Source organism: Elephas maximus, chromosome 5 (assembly GCF_024166365.1).
Source record: "Elephas maximus indicus isolate mEleMax1 chromosome 5, mEleMax1 primary haplotype, whole genome shotgun sequence".
NCBI lineage: Eukaryota > Metazoa > Chordata > Mammalia > Proboscidea > Elephantidae > Elephas > Elephas maximus.
The window spans coordinates 45,337,291-45,356,589 of record NC_064823.1 but is presented as its reverse complement, the minus strand read 5'-3'; the positions used below and the strand labels follow the sequence as shown (position 1 = coordinate 45,356,589).

General features: G+C 33.6%; 1 protein-coding gene across 1 annotated transcript in view; it reads right to left on the bottom strand.

The window, feature by feature from the left end:
• Nucleotides 1-19,299, bottom strand: part of TBCK (TBC1 domain containing kinase) — a 272,075-nt gene that overhangs the window by 218,664 nt on the left and 34,112 nt on the right. Inside the window, exons 4-5 of the mRNA XM_049885573.1 lie at nucleotides 6,156-6,270; nucleotides 3,879-3,952 (exon numbers count right to left, since the gene is read on the bottom strand). Coding sequence (XP_049741530.1) covers nucleotides 3,879-3,952; nucleotides 6,156-6,270 — 189 coding nt within the window. The remainder of the gene's footprint in view (nucleotides 1-3,878; nucleotides 3,953-6,155; nucleotides 6,271-19,299) is intronic.

The following is a 19,299-nucleotide window of genomic DNA, read 5'->3' as shown; positions in this document are numbered from 1 at the left end:
ATCACCGTCAGGACGCTGGTTATCTTATTAATTTTTATAACTCCTCAGCAACTGCCAATGAGACCAAAACATAAGATATGCTCAGTATATTTTTATTAAAAAGAAAAAAAAAAGAGAATTTGCTATCAAAAATGCCTGTCAGGCCTGCCTAAAAGACAACAATTTAAAAATCGGACAGTACATAAGAACCAGATTTACTGGTAATTTGCAAAATCTGAATCCCACTGCCTAGAAAAGAAACAAACAAACAAAAATAGCTTCTGAAGAAAAATGAAAAAAAATTAGTGGAATTCTGCCCTACTTATTACATATGTAGACTACCCTTTTTTCATTTATTTTTTAGTGATATAAAACAATTTAATAATTAGGAGATAGTCCCTATGACATCATCTAATAATGACTACAATCAAAATGCAATTAACATCTACATAAAGTAGGCACTCAAATATTAATTCTATTTCTCTTCCTCTCTTTTTTCTAAAGCCATGTCCTTACACAATGATTGCCAGTGCTTCAGATTTACATGTGAAATACAAGTCAATTAAGCCAGAGAACACAAATTTAAAGTCATATGAATGAATTAATTTTTTTATTCCTTTGTCATTTTAATATAATGATGATGGTGATATCAATATCTTCTTTTAATTTGCTCATGTACTTCTCTCATGTACAAATTTATATTATGTCATTTTACTTACCCTAAGAAGGGCATATTGCTCTTCTTTTTAATGAACGTGTGCAATCTCTGGATACAGCTGGAATCTACTGGAAAAAGCACTGGACTTGATATTTTAATACCTGTGTTCTAATCCAATCCTATTACATATTAAATATGTGATCTGGATTTCTTCATCTTCAAAATAAGGAATAATGACTACCTTACATAACTGTTATAAATGGTAGTGAATACATAAAGATACTTTATGAAAATGGAAAATGTGGCATAAACGCAGTATTATAGTTTATCGTTATCATCACCATGATATATCTAGGAGGCAAATTGTTAATTTTTAATACGTATTTCCAGCACATTTAAACTAAAAGCGATCGTATGGTTAGTAAAAACTCAAGCAACATCATCGGTAAATTATTCTATCAAAAATTCTGGCTGGTCATTTCTACAAGCACAGAGGGAGTTCTTGTTCCAAAATTCTATTTTCCCTTTTAATCAATGACAGAAATTAATAAAAACAATAAGCCCTAAAATCATTCTTTAAGTAGATAATCTCTTTTCAACAGGCTATCTTTTTTAGTACAGTAATTTAACACTCAAAGACAATTACTAGAACTTGCTGTATGACTGGTGAGGTAAATATAAGGGGCTTTTAGCATCTGTTTGATGTTTTAACAAGGTATTAAGCCACTAGCCAATTGAAATGAATGTCCAGTTTGAAACAGATGTTATCACTTTACATTGTTGTTCCTTAATATTTATCTTTTGAATCAACTGCAAAATTCTTCTGGTGTAAATATTTTCTTTCATGCCTTAGCTGTTTGATCACTTTATTTTTCCTGGCTAATGTTCCACATTTTGCTCTTTGATACTTTCTGGTGGACCCTTTGGGTCCAAGACTTCAAAGCAAGCCAGATCAAATGATAAAACAAGACCAACTCTATCTAAGCATTTTAATATTTAAGTGTACTTCTTCAGGCTGCTTGATGTGTTTTAAGAAAAATCACCTTCTTTCTTCTATTCAACACTAAAACCTGAAGAACCCTGAAGTAAGTTGAAAACATACAGTAATTCTTTTCCAATTGTGGTTAAATATATGTAATTCTTATTTGCATTACGTTTTTAGAGTTGTCTTTTAAACAAACTGATTTAGACAAAAGGAAGCAGCAGCAGCCACTTCAAAAGGCAATTATCACATGACAAAGGTGCTAGAGCTTTACTATGAACTTATTACATTCAAAAGAGAATTAAAAAAAAATAGGAAACTGCAACTAACTTTATAAAATATTGCTTTATGCTTGTGAAAAGAACTGTTGCTTATAAGTACAAGTTTTTGATATGCAAAACTATAAGATAATGAATATATGCACCTTATTAAGTAGGACATAAAAGCAAAATTTTCCCATTATACAATGACTTTCTTAAGACAGGAATCTATCTCGTTCATTTTGTATATCTAAACCAAAAAAAAAACCAAACCCGTTGCCGTCGAGTCAATTCCGACTCATAGCGACCCTACAGGACAGAGTAGAACTGCCCCATATGGTTTCCAAGGAGTGCCTGGTGGATTCGAACTGCCGAACTTTTGGTTAGCAGCCGTACTTCTTAACTACTATGCTACCAGGGTTTGCTTTGTATATCTAGAACCTAGAAAAGGGGGTGTTCAATAAACGTATTCCGAAAAGAAGGAATGGCTAAATGATTTATTATAATTTAAGATTATCAGTTATGCCTTAGCTAATGAAAATTTTACATAAGAAATCTATAATCTAAGTTATAAAGATGGAAGGATAATTTATAAATGAGCCTTTTTTTTTTTTTTTGGTTTGTTTATATCTTAATAAGTTTTTAAGCAACCTTCTGCTTCAAGAAAAATTCCACAACTCCATACCACAATTCTCAGTAATGCTGTGACCTAAACCAAACCCATAGAACTGATTTTTAGAAAGCCCAAAGAGCAATATATACTATTAAAATGAACCAGAGAACAATTGAAAAATTATGAGTACGGTCCCTAGATTAGATAATAGTATTCTACCAGTGTTAATTTCCTGGTTTTGATAACTGTACTATGGTTATGTAAGAAAATTTCTTATTTTAGAAAATACAATTTGAAGTATTTAGGGATAAAGGGCAATCACACATGATTATTTTATAAGATTCAGAAAAAAAATTATATTTAAACACACATGCACAGTCACAGGAAAAAAAAGAAGACAGATAAAGCAAATGCAGTGAAAAGTTAACGTTAGGGAATCTAAGAGAAGGTTATAGAGGAATTCTTTGTACTATTTCTATAATGTGTATACATATTATAAACACTGATGGTGTAGTGGTTAAGAGCTATGGCTGCTAACTAAAAAGGTTGGCACTTCAAATCCACCAGGTGCTACTTGGAAACTCTATGGGGCAGTTTGACTCTGTCCTTTAGGGTCACTATTAGTCATAATTGACTTGATGGCAATGTTCTTTTCTTTTTTTGGTATACATATAAAATTATGTAAAAATGAAACACACACCAAAAAAACTACATTATTAAAACGTTTAAAAAATAATCACACAACAAATGTAATACAAAAATCTATTTCAAAGCACCTATTTTGGTACAGGATGAAATAAACTTCCGTCCTTTTCTAGGAAACCAACATACATCTGGAATTCCATTATCAGAAGTGATCAAACAAACCCCTCCAAACTTAAATACAGTTTTACAGCTACAGAATTTACCCCATTACTTCTGATATCTACTATAACTCAACTAGAGTCTTAATATACCATTTGGTTTTAGAGAATAGACAATTAAACTTAAAAAACTTTAAACTGAAAATAATGTGAGAGAGGTTTTTCTGTCTCTTGATGCACACACATTGTCATTATGTGAGAATCTTATGAACTTACCTCAAACATATCTAACTCCGACTGAAATAAAATTAATTAGTAAGCATTAAAAAGCAAAAATGATCAATGATTTATTAGCCTGTCTGCCAACTCAATGAAGTATCTACATCAGAGGTCTCTAGGATGCTGGAAAAAACTCACTGGTACTCTTTCAAAAATATACACGGGAAATTAAAATGTATTAATAAGAAAAGCTATTTTTAGAATCAAAAAGCAATATTTTATTAATAACTAGCAAAAATATACACACCATCAAAGATTACAAAGTTAGAGATAGAACTTAGAATAAAAGAAAACATATTCTTACCCTATTGGGAAATCAACATCATCACCATGAGCTGTCATGTGATAAAGTCCAAATTTAGCCAATTTAATATGCCCCTATAATAGTGAAGGAGAAAAAGCAATATAAAATGTCTTAATATTACTGGAAACAAAAATCATTATTATATATTTCCTAAGAAAACCATTAATAAACATTAAGAGATTATATTTTAGTTTACCATAATTTTATCACAAACTGTCAGTGTTTAAATTTTGCTATATACTCAGTATGTATGTGTGCATGTGTTGTTGTTGTGTACTGTTGAGTTGACCCCTACTCATAGTAACCCTATCTATAGGACAGAGTAGAACTGCCCCAAAAGGTTTCCTAGGCTGTAATATTTACGGGAACAGATCTCAGGTCTTTTCTCCCATGGAGCTGCAGGTGGGTTTGAACTTCTGACCTTCTGGTTAGCAGCTGAGCGCTTAAGAACTGTGTCACCAAGACTCCATATATACACAAGTTTGTATGTATGTATGTATATACATCTGTGGTGTACGTGTATATATCTCAAAATAACAAATCATACTTTCTTAAAAATTTGGCTGTTTATACTATCCAAGGCTTTTGGCTAAATCAGGAAGTCCTCATTTTTCTTGAATCCTTGGTTAGAATGTTTTGTGATAATTTCTACAAAAGAATTTTTTTTCAAGAAGTTGCTTCATTCCTAATATAAGAATTTAACCTTGACTTAGGAGTTCTTAACTTGAAAAGACTGATTCAAAAACCATTAGGATTTTGATGAATCTCCTAGATTTCTAACAATTTTTAGTATTGTTTGAGAATAACATAATTATCCTAAGTGTGAGGTTCTTAATACAGGGCAAACATAAATAAGTCTCTTAAGTTTTTCCCTTTTTAGATGTTTATGGATTTAAAAAATTAAGTTGATTTTAAAATTGGTTTGTTTTCTTCCCAGGAACTTTATTTTCCAGCATTATAGAAGATTTATATTTTAAAACAATTTAGATTAGTTATAGTAATGACGCTCTATTGACATAAATCTGAAATTAATAAGTGTCATTTTCTCTTTTGTGGTTTTTAATACCATAGGGTAGCTGTATTGGAAGTCTGGAAAAGAATCAGAGAAAATGAATAATCCTACTGATACAGAAGAAAAATTCAAGAAATAAATTACCAAAAACTTTTTATATGCTTATCAACAGGAATGAAACTACAGTTGTTCCTGAAAATATTCCACAATTCTCTTAAAAGGGTTGCTTAGCTTCTTATTAATCCCCCATAAGATTTCCAAGTAAAGAAGCAGCACTCCAATATAAAAGGAAGCTAGGTTTTAACAGCTTATGAATAAAGAAGATAAATGAGAAAGGAAAGAGGGAAGAAGAAGAAGAAGGGAAAACACAGTGTAGTTAAGTTTGTAAGAATAATATTCTACCTAATTAGTCTGAGAAGCTTACTTAAAATAAAAGCACAGTCAAAATGAGGCTTAGGTCTGAGACCAGAATAATTAGATGGCGCCCAGTTACTACCAATGACCACCCTGACAGTGAATACAAGGGAGAGACCCTTAAGGAGCAGGAAAAAAGTGGAGTGCAGAACTCAATTACACTTAAAAAGATCAGATTTAACGGTCTAAGATGAGACCAGAAGATGTAGCCCCTAGACTCTCTGTTAACCCAGAACTAAAACCATTACTGAAGCCAATTCTTCAGACAAAGATTAGACTGGACTATAAGACACAAAATGATACTTGTGAAGAGTGTACTTCTTAGTTCAAGTAGATATATGAGACTACATGGGCAGCTCCTGTCCAGAGGAGAGATGAGAAGACAGAAAGGGATAGGAGCTGGTTGAATGGACATGGGAATTCCAAGGTGGAAACAGGAGTGTGCTGTCACACTTTAAGGACAGCAATGTGTGTATAAATTTTTCTATGAGAAACTAACTTGAGCTGTAAAGGACAATTAAAAAAAAAAAAGAGTGAGGCTTGGGAAGCCACAAAGAATATCTTTTAGAAAAAAAGAATGTGAGGAAAAAATAAAACATGAAATTTAGAAAATGGACTTGAGAAAAAAAAAAAGAATAATCTATGTGAAAGGCATATGGATTTATATACTTTAAGATTCTTATGTTTTTCTAACAACCACAATGATACCACTTTCACAGTCTTTTCATTATAAAGATTCTTAAAACATATTCTCATTGTCTGATCCCTTTAATTAATGGAGCAGGCCTGATTTCAGTATCCAACCTCAAATAATAAACCAATATTAATTTATTATATTATTTGACACTTACCTTTCGGTCCAAAAGAATATTATGAGGAGCCAGTGCACGGTGTACTATACCATGTTTGTTCATATACTGCAAGCCCTGAAGTACCTCAAATGCTATGCACAAAACCTTCGAATAGCTACAAAGAACACAAAAAGTCACAGGTGAGTTATAAAGCAGATATGGAACCTGTTTTAAGGACTGAAATGAGGACAAGTGATAAAATTAAGAGTTTTATTTTCGTTGCTCTTATTTCAATCTCAGAAAATAGAATCTATACTTTTTAGAAAATATCTATTTGAACATATTTTGGAATTTCTGATTATAATAGAATTGATCTGACAAAGGTCTTAAGTTTCCTAAGGGCTACTTTAATAGCAGCATTTGTTCTTTCCAGGATGGGACTTTAACTTTGGTGATATGTATTATTTACTAAAAAACAAACAAACAAAAACCAACCAGTTGCCATGGAGTCGGCTCTGATTCATGGTGACTGCACGTGTTACACATTAGAATTGCTCCATAGGGTTTTCTTGGCTGTAATCTTTACGGAAGCAGATTGTCAGGCCTTTCTTCCACGGTGCCACTGGCTGGGTTTGAACTGCCACCCTTTAGGTTAGTAGGTGAGTGCAAACCATTTATACCATTCAGGGACCTGCATTATTTACAGAGGGTATAACTGACCTTCTACAAGTTGTGAATATAAATGGTAGAACTAAGTCAAGAAAAGCCAACTATTCTGGTTAAGACAAAATATCTAAGCCCCTCAACTGTTGTCTGGAGGCAAGATGAGAAGGCCGAGAAGGACAGGACCTGGTTGAGTGGACACGGGAATACAGGGTGGAGAGGAGGAGTATGCTGTCACATTAGGGGGTGAGCAGCTAGGGGTACATAGCAAGGTGTGTATAAGTTTTTGTATGAGTGAATGACTTGATTCGTAAACTTTCACATAAAGCATAGTTAAAAGAAAAGTATGAGTCTAGAGAATTAAAGCTATCTCCTTTTAGCCCCCCATAAAATTAAAATATTTGAGTTATAAATGCTAGAGTTGAACAAAAAGTAAATAAAACAAAATTTCAACATTAAAAAATATATATCTAAGCCCCGAGAAAGAGCTATGATATATTTTATAGTATACAGACATGAGCTGACTTTCACATCAATCCACAAATCAATCAACCAACAGTAACTTATGATTTATCAGTTTATCAAATACTTCTCTTTAATTCTTATCATATCCTCCCTAAGCCGTCCTCCACACAGATGACCATATTCTTTTTCTATTTCCATCCCTATCTCTCTCTCCTCCCCTTTCTAATATTTTTAATAAAAAATCATTCATGTAAGAAATTGGGAATAATATACACAAAAAAAGGGGAGACTCATTCAAGCACAGCCCCTAAAAACCACCAATATTAACATTTTGATACAGATATCATTTCTATTTGTAATTTTAAATTAGATTTTTAAAAATTAGTATCTGTAGTCACCAAAAGTAATTTTTTAAAGAGGTATAAGTAACAAGCCAATCCCAAAACCCATTGCCATTGATTTGATTCTGACTTGTAAGATAAAATGGAATCATAAAACTATAACCTGTTACTGTCGAGCTGATTGACAAAGCTATACTCAATCTAAAAGTAGGCAAAATAAAAGGAAAAATAAGAACAAAAACCAAAAGGAATAGAAAACAGGTATTAGATTTTAATCCAGATGTATCAATAACTATATTAAATGTAAGTGGTCTAAACTTACCCGTTAAAATACAAGGACTTTAAGACTGGGTAAGCATTAAGACTCAACTATACTCAGTCTACAAGAACCCACAGTATATAAAAGACGTAGGTTGAAAGTAAAAGAATAGAACAACAGATCAGTGACTGCTGTGGGCTTGAGGGAGGGACTGACTGCAAAGGAGTACATTGAAATTTTAAGGAGTGATGGAGCTGTTCTATAACTGATTTTTGTTATGGTTACACAACAGTCAAACTCATAGAGCTCTACACTAAAAGAGTAAATTTAAATTTCAATGTATTTAAATTATACCTACATAAACCTAAATTAGAAAAAAATAGTGAGTCATATAAAATAAATATTAGAATACCTGCAACATAGCCTCCTCCCCAAAATCAAAACCATAGATGAAAAGCTAAAATCTTCCTTTCCCTTTCACCCTAGTCTAACTTCCCAGAGGTAACCACCTTAAGAAGTCTCTGTTTCAATTTTTCTGGTGGTTAGATACTTATTTAATATAATTAACTCTTCATTATGCAAGATGATACAATTAGCATGCTTTTATGACTTTCCCATTTTCCTTTCCCAATCCCTGATTTTCATTAGTATATTACTTTTACATTATCAAATTTTAAAATGGTATAAAAGAAAGCTGTGTTCCTTTCCTAGAGATTAAACAAATACTTAAGTAAAAAAATAACATAACATATAGTGATCAAGTTCTTAGGAGAAAAATAAAGTAGGGAAGAGAAAAGAGAGTTTTGGGCAGCTAATTGCAATTTTATACATAATACAGCCAGGGAAGACGTCACTAAGAAGATAACACTCGAGCAGAAACCTAGAGTGAGAAAAACAGGCAGTTGTCCAGAAAATGGGCCAGGTAGAGGCCACAGCAAGTTGTGAGCTGGGAGAATGCTCAATGGTTTGATAAAGTTCAAGAACACTGTGCATGCGGTAGAGTAGTGTGGAAAGTAGTAGGAGGTGAAGTCAGAGAAGCAGCAAAGAGCTGAAGCATGTGAGACCATTTTGATCATTGTAAGGCCTTTGGCTTTTACTCTGAGAGAGATGAGCAGTCATTGGCACACTGCCGTACTACGATTACTAAACATTCACTGCAGAACTAAGCATAATTCTCAAGAGATAATGTCTCAGCCATTAGGACTTAACGGACACTATAATTTTGTAATTAAAATTCAATTTGTGAAGATTATCATCAGTTACCATCAGTTCTTATACCTCATATTATTCTTTTTTATTTAGCTGGAACATTTCTTTGAAAAATTTTTTCATAAGGGAAGCATGACTAGGAAACATTCTAAAGTATGGTTTGTCTTAAAATGTTTACTCTTTCCCTTCAACTTGGAAAAAATTACTCCATTGTCCTCTAGTGTTTTGTATCAATGGTGAGAAATCTAGTATCAATCTGATTCTGATTTTGCTGTAGATACCCTGCTATTCCTCTCCAGAAGCTTTTAGGAGTCTTTTTTATTGTATCCTTAGATCTCTTAAAGTTCACCCCAATAAATCTAGCTTATGGACTGTTGTGTATTTTTGCTAGTCAACATTGTTGTTAAAAAAAAAAAAAAACAGCTCCAACTAATGGCGACCCCCATGTACAACAGACCAAAACGTTGCCCAATCCTGTATCATCTTCACATCCACTGTGTGGCCACTGTGTATTCTGAGTGTCTTCCAATTTAGGGGGCTCATCTTCCAGCCTATACCAGATAATATTCTGTTGTGATCCATAGGGTTTTCATCAGCTAATTCTTGGAAGTAGAGTGCTAGGTCTTTCCTAGTCTGTCTTAGTCTGGAATCTCCACTGAAACCTATCTACCATGAGTGAGGCTGCTGGCATTTGAAATACCAGTGCCATAGCTTTCAGCATCATATCAACACACAAGCCACCACAGTATAACAAACTCACAGGCAGGTGGTGGTAGTCAACATTAAAAAAAAAAAAAGTCAACATTAGGTGTTCTTTTTACTTGGAAGACTCACATGTTCCATTAACACTAAGGAAAGTTGATTTCTGTTATCTCTTGGTTATTTTCTCCCCTTCACTGTATCTTTTATTTGAATTTCTTAGTTGAGAGATGTAAATTGGATCTACCATATTTTTACACAAATAATGCATACCTTCTACATTTGTTTGCCAATTGCACCCTTCCCTCATGAGGTATTTTCATAAGCGCCATTAAGCCAATTTTTTATTTTACATGTTGCTGTAAAAAAATTAGCATAGCACACTTATGAAAATACCTCATGGGGGGGTCAGTTGGCAAATAAACATAGAAGGTGCATGTTATTTGCATAAAAATACAGTATTCTCCATATGAATTTTCCGTTATACTTCTTATGAGCATGGCCTCTAGCCCTATCCTATTCCATTACTTAATTTCCAGGAGCTCTTCTGTTCTCTAGTTGTTACTTTTCAATAGCTCTTGTTCTTTGGTTATGGATAAGTTATTCTTTTCAGTCTCTCAGAGGATAGTTATTAGAATTCTTTTACTTCAGAAAACAAAAGAGTCATCTTCATTTCCTCTGTAGTGAGGGTTGTGCTGTTTTGTTTTTTCTTCTTGGCATTTCTCTTTCTCTCAATCGATTTTTTTTTTTTTTCCTCAAAAGTCTGGCAGTCTGGCAGTCTTGGTTGGCAGTCATGTTTTTAAATGAAGCAATAATCTGATATTTCCCATGAATTATGTAAAAAAATGAAAGATTATTATTTATAAAGAATTCTATTTAATCTGCTTTGCAAACTATGCTTCTTTAGCAAATAATTTCTCCCGTATTAAAAGTGTCATGTCAGTCAATCCTGAGCAAGCAGGATATGTGTGAGAGAGGAACAACGTGGAATAAATAGAGTTGAATCAGCTTTCACAAGCATCTCAAAAAATAAACCAACTGTGTAAAGGTAAGAGTCTAAACATTTAACAAATTTTCATTTGTATACTATCAGTAATTATAGTTAGAAGGATCCTTAAGTTTTTAACATTTAAAATTACATTGATAAATACATACACATGACAGAGTACACCCAACCCCTTGCCCTTTAAAAATAAAAACTTTCCTTGGGATTTTTTTTAACAAATAAAACACAAAGAGCTAGTTTTTTTTGAGCTTATTTGGCTTTATAAGTCAACTTTAAAGTAAGCTCTATTGTCCCTGTTCTCTCTCTTTCACTCTTTCTCTATCTCACACGCACATTTCACAAATTCTTAAAAGCTGTTGCCATATACAGTTGTGGCACTAGAGGACCTCAGCCGCACACCACTTCAGTACAGAGGTCTTTCTCGTGAAATTAAACCTTCAAAATGACTTTTCCATTAAGCCAGCTCTGAAGCAGCTGAACAAAGAAGACTGTATATTCTGCTCTGTACTGTACTTTTGCACTCTGATTGTAGGATATAATAGGAAAATATTTGTATGCCAAAACCACATTCATGTTAAATATTAACTGATGAGCATATGAATCCAAATCATTTTTAATAGTTTAAACATAAAGTTGAAGTTCACGACACAGTCCTTCTAACCTATTACTTCAGACCACATGTGAATTAGTTAATAGACTCAGCACTCTTCTGTTTAAATCAGATAGTAAACAATATTTGCTTTTTTGCCCTGTTGAACTCTTGAGTTTTAACTTTAAAATTTGTTTTAAAGTATAAGGTACAAAAGAAGAAAAAGACAACGCTATGTTCTGTAATGAGGAGAAGGAAGAACCAGTATTTGTGGGATTTTGTTTCCTTGTTTGTCTTTAAAGCTGTGTTCTTTAATGCTGCTAAGATCTTAGGTCATGAAATTTTTTCTTTCTTTATTTCTTTTTAATTTTGAAGTGGCTAAGGAAATTATAATGCAAAAGCAAAGTAAAAATAAAAGTCATATGTTCAATAATGGCCCTGTGTTACAGTTTAGTTATACATGGACTAGAAAAGATTTAGGATTAAGAGAATGGGATTTGGACCAGATGTTCACACAGAACAATAGGACTTTATCCTACACAATTCCCAAGTCAGAATTTTGTTTATAGAGAAACACACCACCAACCTAGAAAGTATAAATTAGACTTCAAGTCAGAAAATATTCTCCTCTTTTTGAAATTTTCACTTTTCATTGTTACTTGAGAGACTTAGGCAGTAGCATTTACACTGTTACAATTGTTCCCAATACTCTGAAGAGTTTAATGAGCATAACAATCCCTTCTAAAATAATATGACTGATATTTATAAGACAAGATGAAATTTTAAGATACATTCATTTATACTCGAACATATTAATTGAATGGCTACTATGCGCTTGTTATTGCATTAGTCCCCCTGGATACTAAAAAGAAGAATCAATCTCCACATTCAAGAAGCCTAAAATATAGTTGGACAGACAAATTTATAAAAGATAATTTAAATAAAAGTAGTTAAGGCCGCAGAGAGCCTTTCTCTCTGTGTTCAGAGGAAAATTAAAAAAAAAAAATTGTTGCACTGATGAGACCAAAATAGACCTACAAAACTCATAGATTTTCAGAAAGATAAAAACCAAAAGAGGAAAAAAAAAAAAAAAAAAACCCACTACCACCACCACCAACAAAAAACTATTGTTTATCATTTCTAGGCATGAATCAACTTGATTGTATCTGGATTTTGAATGTGACTTAATGAGTTTTCAAATAATATTAGCCAGTACATGGTATATTAGTAAAAAAAAAAAAAATTGAAAAAGACTAAACAGACTATATTTGGGATTGTATATTAGTACAATCCCAAATATAGTCTGTTTAGTCTTTTTCATATGTAATTCAAAGAAATTTATACTGTGGGTTTCTGATTCAATTGTCCCTGAACAATCTGTAGGTTTTTAACTTAGCTAGTTAAAACATAAGGAACCCTGGTGGTGCAGTGGTTAAAGTAATTAACTGGTAAACCAGCAGAGGATTTGCAGGAGAAAGATGTGGCATCTGCTTCCTTAGAGGTTTTACAGCCTTGGAAACACTATGGGGTTGCTATGAGTTAGAATCAACTTGATGGCAGTGGTTTTTTTTTTTTTTTTAGTTAAAACATAAAAGTAATGAGGCCAAGATTACAGGTTTAATACCTATATGGATCGGTTGGCTTCACATATTCACACCCACATATTTTGGTTTCACCCCTGCCAAAATCTCCAAACACAGATAGTCTGTTACAATGAAACACTGCTCAACCTATGATACTTTTACTTTCAACCTCCAGATTTTCAACTACATCTCCTATATATCTCTGTTCCTCATTTCTGAGGTTCTGCTCTTTAATTTCATCAAAATCTGAGAACTCCCATTCTCTCTGAGCCTCCTCTGTTCTCTCAATTAGTCCCTTCTTGACACCCTTCTTTCTCTATTTATTCTAGATCATGTGTTCTGTCAGATATATATATATATACATACTTTTTTATATGTATTTTTTTTATGTGTGTGTGTATATATATATATACACATATATAAAACCCACCGCCATTGAGTAGATTCCAATTCATAGCAACCCTTTAGGACAGAGTAGAACTGCCCCATAAGGTTACCAAGGAGCAGCTGGTGGATTCGAACTGCTGACCTCTTGGTTAGCAGCCTGGGCTCTTAACCATATACATATACATATTTACAAAAAAGTTGATATCTATATATAGATATCAACATTTTTTTATTTCTTTGGCCAGGATCCTTAATAGCTTTTCATCCTTGTCCATCTGGTGAACTCATAAATCTCACTCAAGGTCACTTACCTGTATGAGTTTCTTCAAAATTTCTTCTGTTCTATACCCTGGCATAAATACATCCCCTTTCCTGTACTTTGACAGTATATACTTGCAGGGTTTAATAATTTAGGTTAATTATTTCTGCATAGGTTTGTCTCTACCACTGTACCTAAAGGTTAAGTCTTAGCTTATTTAAATTTAACTCCCTTATGCCTATTATAGTGCCCGTAAAGTAGATGTTCAATAAGTACGCATCAAAGGATACGTTTTCAATAAATGCATGAAATATCACAGGATGACGCAAGAGGGTGTAGATAACTAGATTAAATTCTTTACCGCCAATAAAATAATAGCTGAAGAAAGTATGTCAAAACAGTAATGGATCAACAGTGTTCATTTTACCATAAACAGCTCAAGTACATGCACTGGCCAGCCACAGAGAGTACTCATCTCTCCTTATTTCCTGAAAGATACAGGAATGAACCAGGGCACAGCAGGTCATATGATAATTTTGTTAATATCTGCCTAAAACTGTAAATTAGACCAAGTTATTGAAGAGAGATTCCTATCAGCTTCAAAGCATCGGTTCTATTAGGTTTCTGCAATGCTTCCAAGGAGAGATATTATTCAGATTAGAAACAGAGGCCAGGAAAGAGACTGAGAGGTCAGGGTTGCTGAGGTATCTTTGGAAGACATTCATATATAGGTGGTAACTAAAACCACACATGCTATTTCCTCAGATCCATGACCCATGATATTTCTAAGGGCCACTCCACAAGCCAAAACACCCATACTGTCAGAAAACCAAGGGAGGAAACACAGTTCTGGATTCTATGAGTTCAAGATGTTCTTTCACCTTATAAAACCTGATCTCTCCCTCAGCAATTTTCCTTTTGGTCTACAGTTTTCCTTACTTGGCATCAGCCTGAGGTAAAATGTTAACAGAAAGAAAACACAAATGAAATATAGTTAGCTCTGGTGTGATTTAAGAGAGGAGAAAAAATAGTTAATAATGACTAGTAATTCAGTGATTTATAATTCCAGAATTTGGAGAGGAGGTGTTTTCAGTGATGAGCTGATATTTTTGAGGCTCGTAATGTACCACTTATCAGTTACTAAATTCTGACATTTTGTTAAAAATATCACAGTATTTAACAGAACAACCCTTTTTTTTTTTTTTTTAAGGAAAAAAACCTCTGAAGTTTCTGGATTCGAAAAAAGCAAACAACTCATTTCACTATTGGGCACACATGTGTTAACCTGAAATGACACCCACCTATAAAAAATTTAAGAGTTCATTTGTCTCAAATTCAGATGTTTTGAAATGGAAGTTCCACTGCTTAACTGCTATCTAAAGATTATTTGTAGTAAGTCTAAGAAAAATCAGACCATCAGTCTCTAAATTGTGAGACCGAGCATATTTCACAATTGAGCTTTCACTCCAAACTAACAAAACTTGAAAGCTGTAAGTCTGGAACGTAGCTAATTCTCAATGGGATATAGTAAATTGGGAAATTAACTCTCCAATCTGAATACTAGATAACTTTCCTATCTCAGCAAAAAATTAAATTTGATAAGATCAAAATACATATGGAAAACAGTCTAGAGGTTTGAGATTCAGACATGAAGCCAGGAGACTCTATCACTGATTTGTTCTGCTTGGAGAGTATTCCCACTTCACCCTGCCTCAGTTTGCAAATTTATAAAGTGGGAAATACAACACCAAACAGGGGCTAAATGGGGATCCATGAGCTACTGGCCTTGCACAGAAAACTAATTATCTTCAAAGCAAAATAAAATGTCCAAGTCTCTTCCAAACAGCCTGGGATTTTCTTTTTTTATAAATACTATATAATAATATTTTGCTGCATTATATTTATATTTCATAAATTAACAAAGATTGCATGTTAGGCTCTTACCACTATTCCCCTGACTCAATAAAATCTGAACAGTTTTCTATTTCTATGTAAGAATAAAATCACCATTTGGTAAGCAGAATTCCAAGGTAAGCTAGGTATTTCTGGCCTACCAATGTTTTCTTTTCCCAAGCAGCTTTACTATCCTGGCACAGACACTCTAAAAATAATTCTTCCACCATAGTCACTGACACTGGCAGTGAAAACACACCGGGTAGTGAGTACCACTTCCCATAACCTGGCAGCATCTGGCACTACAAAAGACTGTAACTCTTCTCTATGACATAACCTATGTGATGGTACATGTTTGATCAGATCTGTACCCTAACTGTTAACTACCTTTTTAAAAAAAAAAAAAAAAAAAAAACCTGTTGCTATCGAGTCGATTCCAACTTATAGCAACCCTATAGGACAGAGCAGAACTGCCCCACAGAGTTTCCAAGGAGCGTCTGTTGGATTTGAACTGCAGACCTTTTGGTTAGCTGCCGTAGTTCTTAACCACTATGGCACCAGGGTTTCCACTAGCCAATATTTTATTGTTGTTGTTTTAATTAAATTTAAACGTATTTATTGCTGAATAATACATATATATATAATAAATAACAAATTTCTATTACTGTTCAGAATTTTGATTTGAGACCATTCAAAATTATTTTTAAGTGGACCAACATTTTGGATTTCTTAGGCAGTTTGTCACCTTACCCTCAAGCCATCGCAACAAACAACGAATAGGAGAGGGCCTATATTTTATTCATTTTTACTACAGTGTTTGGAAGACAGCATAGTAGAAAAAAAAAGTTTGTCGAATTGAAACCAATGTTTAAACAACGTGTTGATCTGTTTTAAGCAAATTATTAAAAAAAAAATGGTTGATGAAAATCCTCTATTTATGGTGCCCATTCTATTTATCAGAAGTTGGGATAGCCTTATTTAGTTGTGATCTTATTTTGATACAAAAATACAAATTTTATTCTTTGCTACTTCTACTCTTTATCCTGTACAGTTTCTATAATACAAGCATAAAAAAATTAGAGAAGGAAATCAAGGCAAAATAATACTTCAACAGCTGAGACTTTGTCCCCAAGCCTAAGGCAGAGCTCTAGTGAGCTTTGCTAATCTACATAGATGGCTCCTTTTTCCTAATCCAGATCACCTTGATGAGTCAGTTCTATTTCTCCTATCCCTGAATTAAAGTTTCAGGTTTTAATGCTGTAAAGCAAGGAAGATCATATGCACTCCAGCAAGTTACACAAGAGGGTAAGAAAGAGCTTTTACCCACTGAACACCATGAGGACCCCAGAATACTGTTTCTTACAAATTGAAATGCACTTATCTTTTATGAATTTATAGAAAATTAATATATTAATGATTATGGGCTCTCAATTTTAGGTTCTCCCATGTAATTTCTTTTAAATTGCTCAATGCGGGGGGCTACTTATGTATTTAACCCAGAATCCTTAAAGATGGTATCTAATTTAGTTCAAATATTTTTCAACTGTTCTTAAATTGTATTAATCTGTATTACATATTGCTCTACAAAGAACACATTGCTTTCTAAGTTCTCGGCCACCTGAAGAAGTGTGAGAACCTTTATGACGGGTGAATAAATAAAAATTCATGACCATAAACAAGTAAGACAGTACATTAAATCATGAAATTTAGAATCTTGCTTTCGCCTCAGATATATGGGGCAGATTTAGGAATGTCCAGTCATCATCATCATTTTGAACCGCTTATTTACATCTGACAGTGTCAAATGCTGTACAGGAAAATGCTGTAATAAAACAAACACACATGATTTCTTTTTTTGGTGGTGGTCTATCACCAAAGACAAATGATACCAAAAAATAACAAAATGTCTTAAGAATTAAATAAATACTAACATATGAATAGAAAAGTGCAGTTAGACACAGTTAGTCCTTGACTTAGGATAGGGTTCCTTTGCAACAAGTCCATCATTAGCCGGTCTTGACATAAATTGAATACTGTACCTCACTTTTTTTAGTTTTCATTATAATTGCCTTTTATTATCAGTATCTTTATGAATCATAAGATTGAACATCTGCCAGTGAACAGCCGAGAATGATAAATAACATCAGCAAAGTAGGCACTGCAACACTGTATGTGGTACATATTACTAACTGTAAGAGATGCAAAAAAAAAGATGGTCCTAAGTGTGGTTTGTCGTAATTTATACTAGTTATAATAATAACACTATTATCACTATGACTAGTAATAGGCAACACTTAGATAGTACATACTATATGAAGTATTTTTACAAATAATTTACCTCTATTATTAACTCTGGAAACCCTGGTGGCACAGGGGTAAACAGCTACAGCTGCTAACCAAAAGGTTGGCAGTCTGAATACACCAGGTGCTCCTTGGAAACTCTGCGGCAGTTCTACTGTCCCATAGGGTCACTATGATCGGAATCAACTCAATGGTAACGAGTTTTTTTTGTTATTGTTGTTATTATTAATTCTCTCCACTATTCTGTAAAGTGAAAAAAAGGAAGCGCAGAAGAGTTAAATAACTTACCCAAGCTAATATGTAAATGGCAGAGTTGTAATTCAAACAGGCTGGTCTTAAAGGGCATGCTGTTAACTACTATACTATACTGCCTCTCAGTACTTAAGGATGCTGAAGACAAAATAGAGGGTTTGAGCTCTAGCTACACCATGGTGACAGGTAGTGGTAATTGCGCTAAACCTCAGTTACCCTATCTGTAAAATGTAGTAGACACATTGTTTTCCTCTTTTCTTCCTCGGTATCCATGTGCCCTTCTCCCAGTGATAACTCAGATTTCATTTCAGGTTCTACTTCTCCCCTATGGGTTCTGCCCTTAAGAATGGAAAAGTGACTCAAACCTTTGTCAGTGCCTTACCCCTTGGCCACAGTGACTGTTCCTAAACTGTTCTAACTGAGTAAATCTCAGGACTTAACCTGAGCAACCAATAAAATGGCTTGTACCTTTCTGGCAGGCTATAACCTGAGATGATATGAAGTTAGAGTTAATGTGACTATTTTGCCAACATTAGGGGAGAATCTGGACCTCTTGTGCCTTAGTTGTGTGACCTTGGAAAAATTATGTACAGGAGCCTAAGTTTTCTCATACATAAAGTAGAGGTAATAGTAGCAATCTACATCATAGTACTCTTCTAAGAAAGAAATAAAATAATTACTGTAGAGTACTTAGGACAATGCCTGGTACAAGGGAAATGCACAAAAATTTCCATCATCATCATTTTTATGTAATTCTTTCCCTTCGAGGCCCATTTACACACTGGATGATTCAGAATGAGAAAATAATTTCTAATTTAAAATCATGCAATTGCTTGTATTTGCATAAATAACTGGGATAGTCATATCAGGAAGCTGGAATAAGAACTTATGAACCCCATATGTATTTTTTTGTAGTCAGCAGTTTTAAAATTCCCAGTCCAATTATCTTACAAGAGAACCCACTCTGCTATAAGTGTACCAATAGATGTTGGTGGTGATAAAATCTGTTGTGTTCGTTTCTTCCTCTGCCAAAGCGAAAAGGCCAGATTCTCTGGCTTCTAGTTTGATAAAGATGCCAGGAAACAAAAAAATCCCCACAAAGTCAGCAAGATAGTCTGAAAATTAATGAACTTGGAAAATTAAAGCAGCTATTTTTCTTAAAAAAAAAAAAAAAACTTTGTGCTTCTTGAACAGCACCTATCACAGATTCTAGAGTACTGTTGCTCAAACTCAGAAATTTAAGGAAGCTAAATATTCTTTAAAAAAAAAAAAAAAATGCATGCTTCTTGAATGAACTC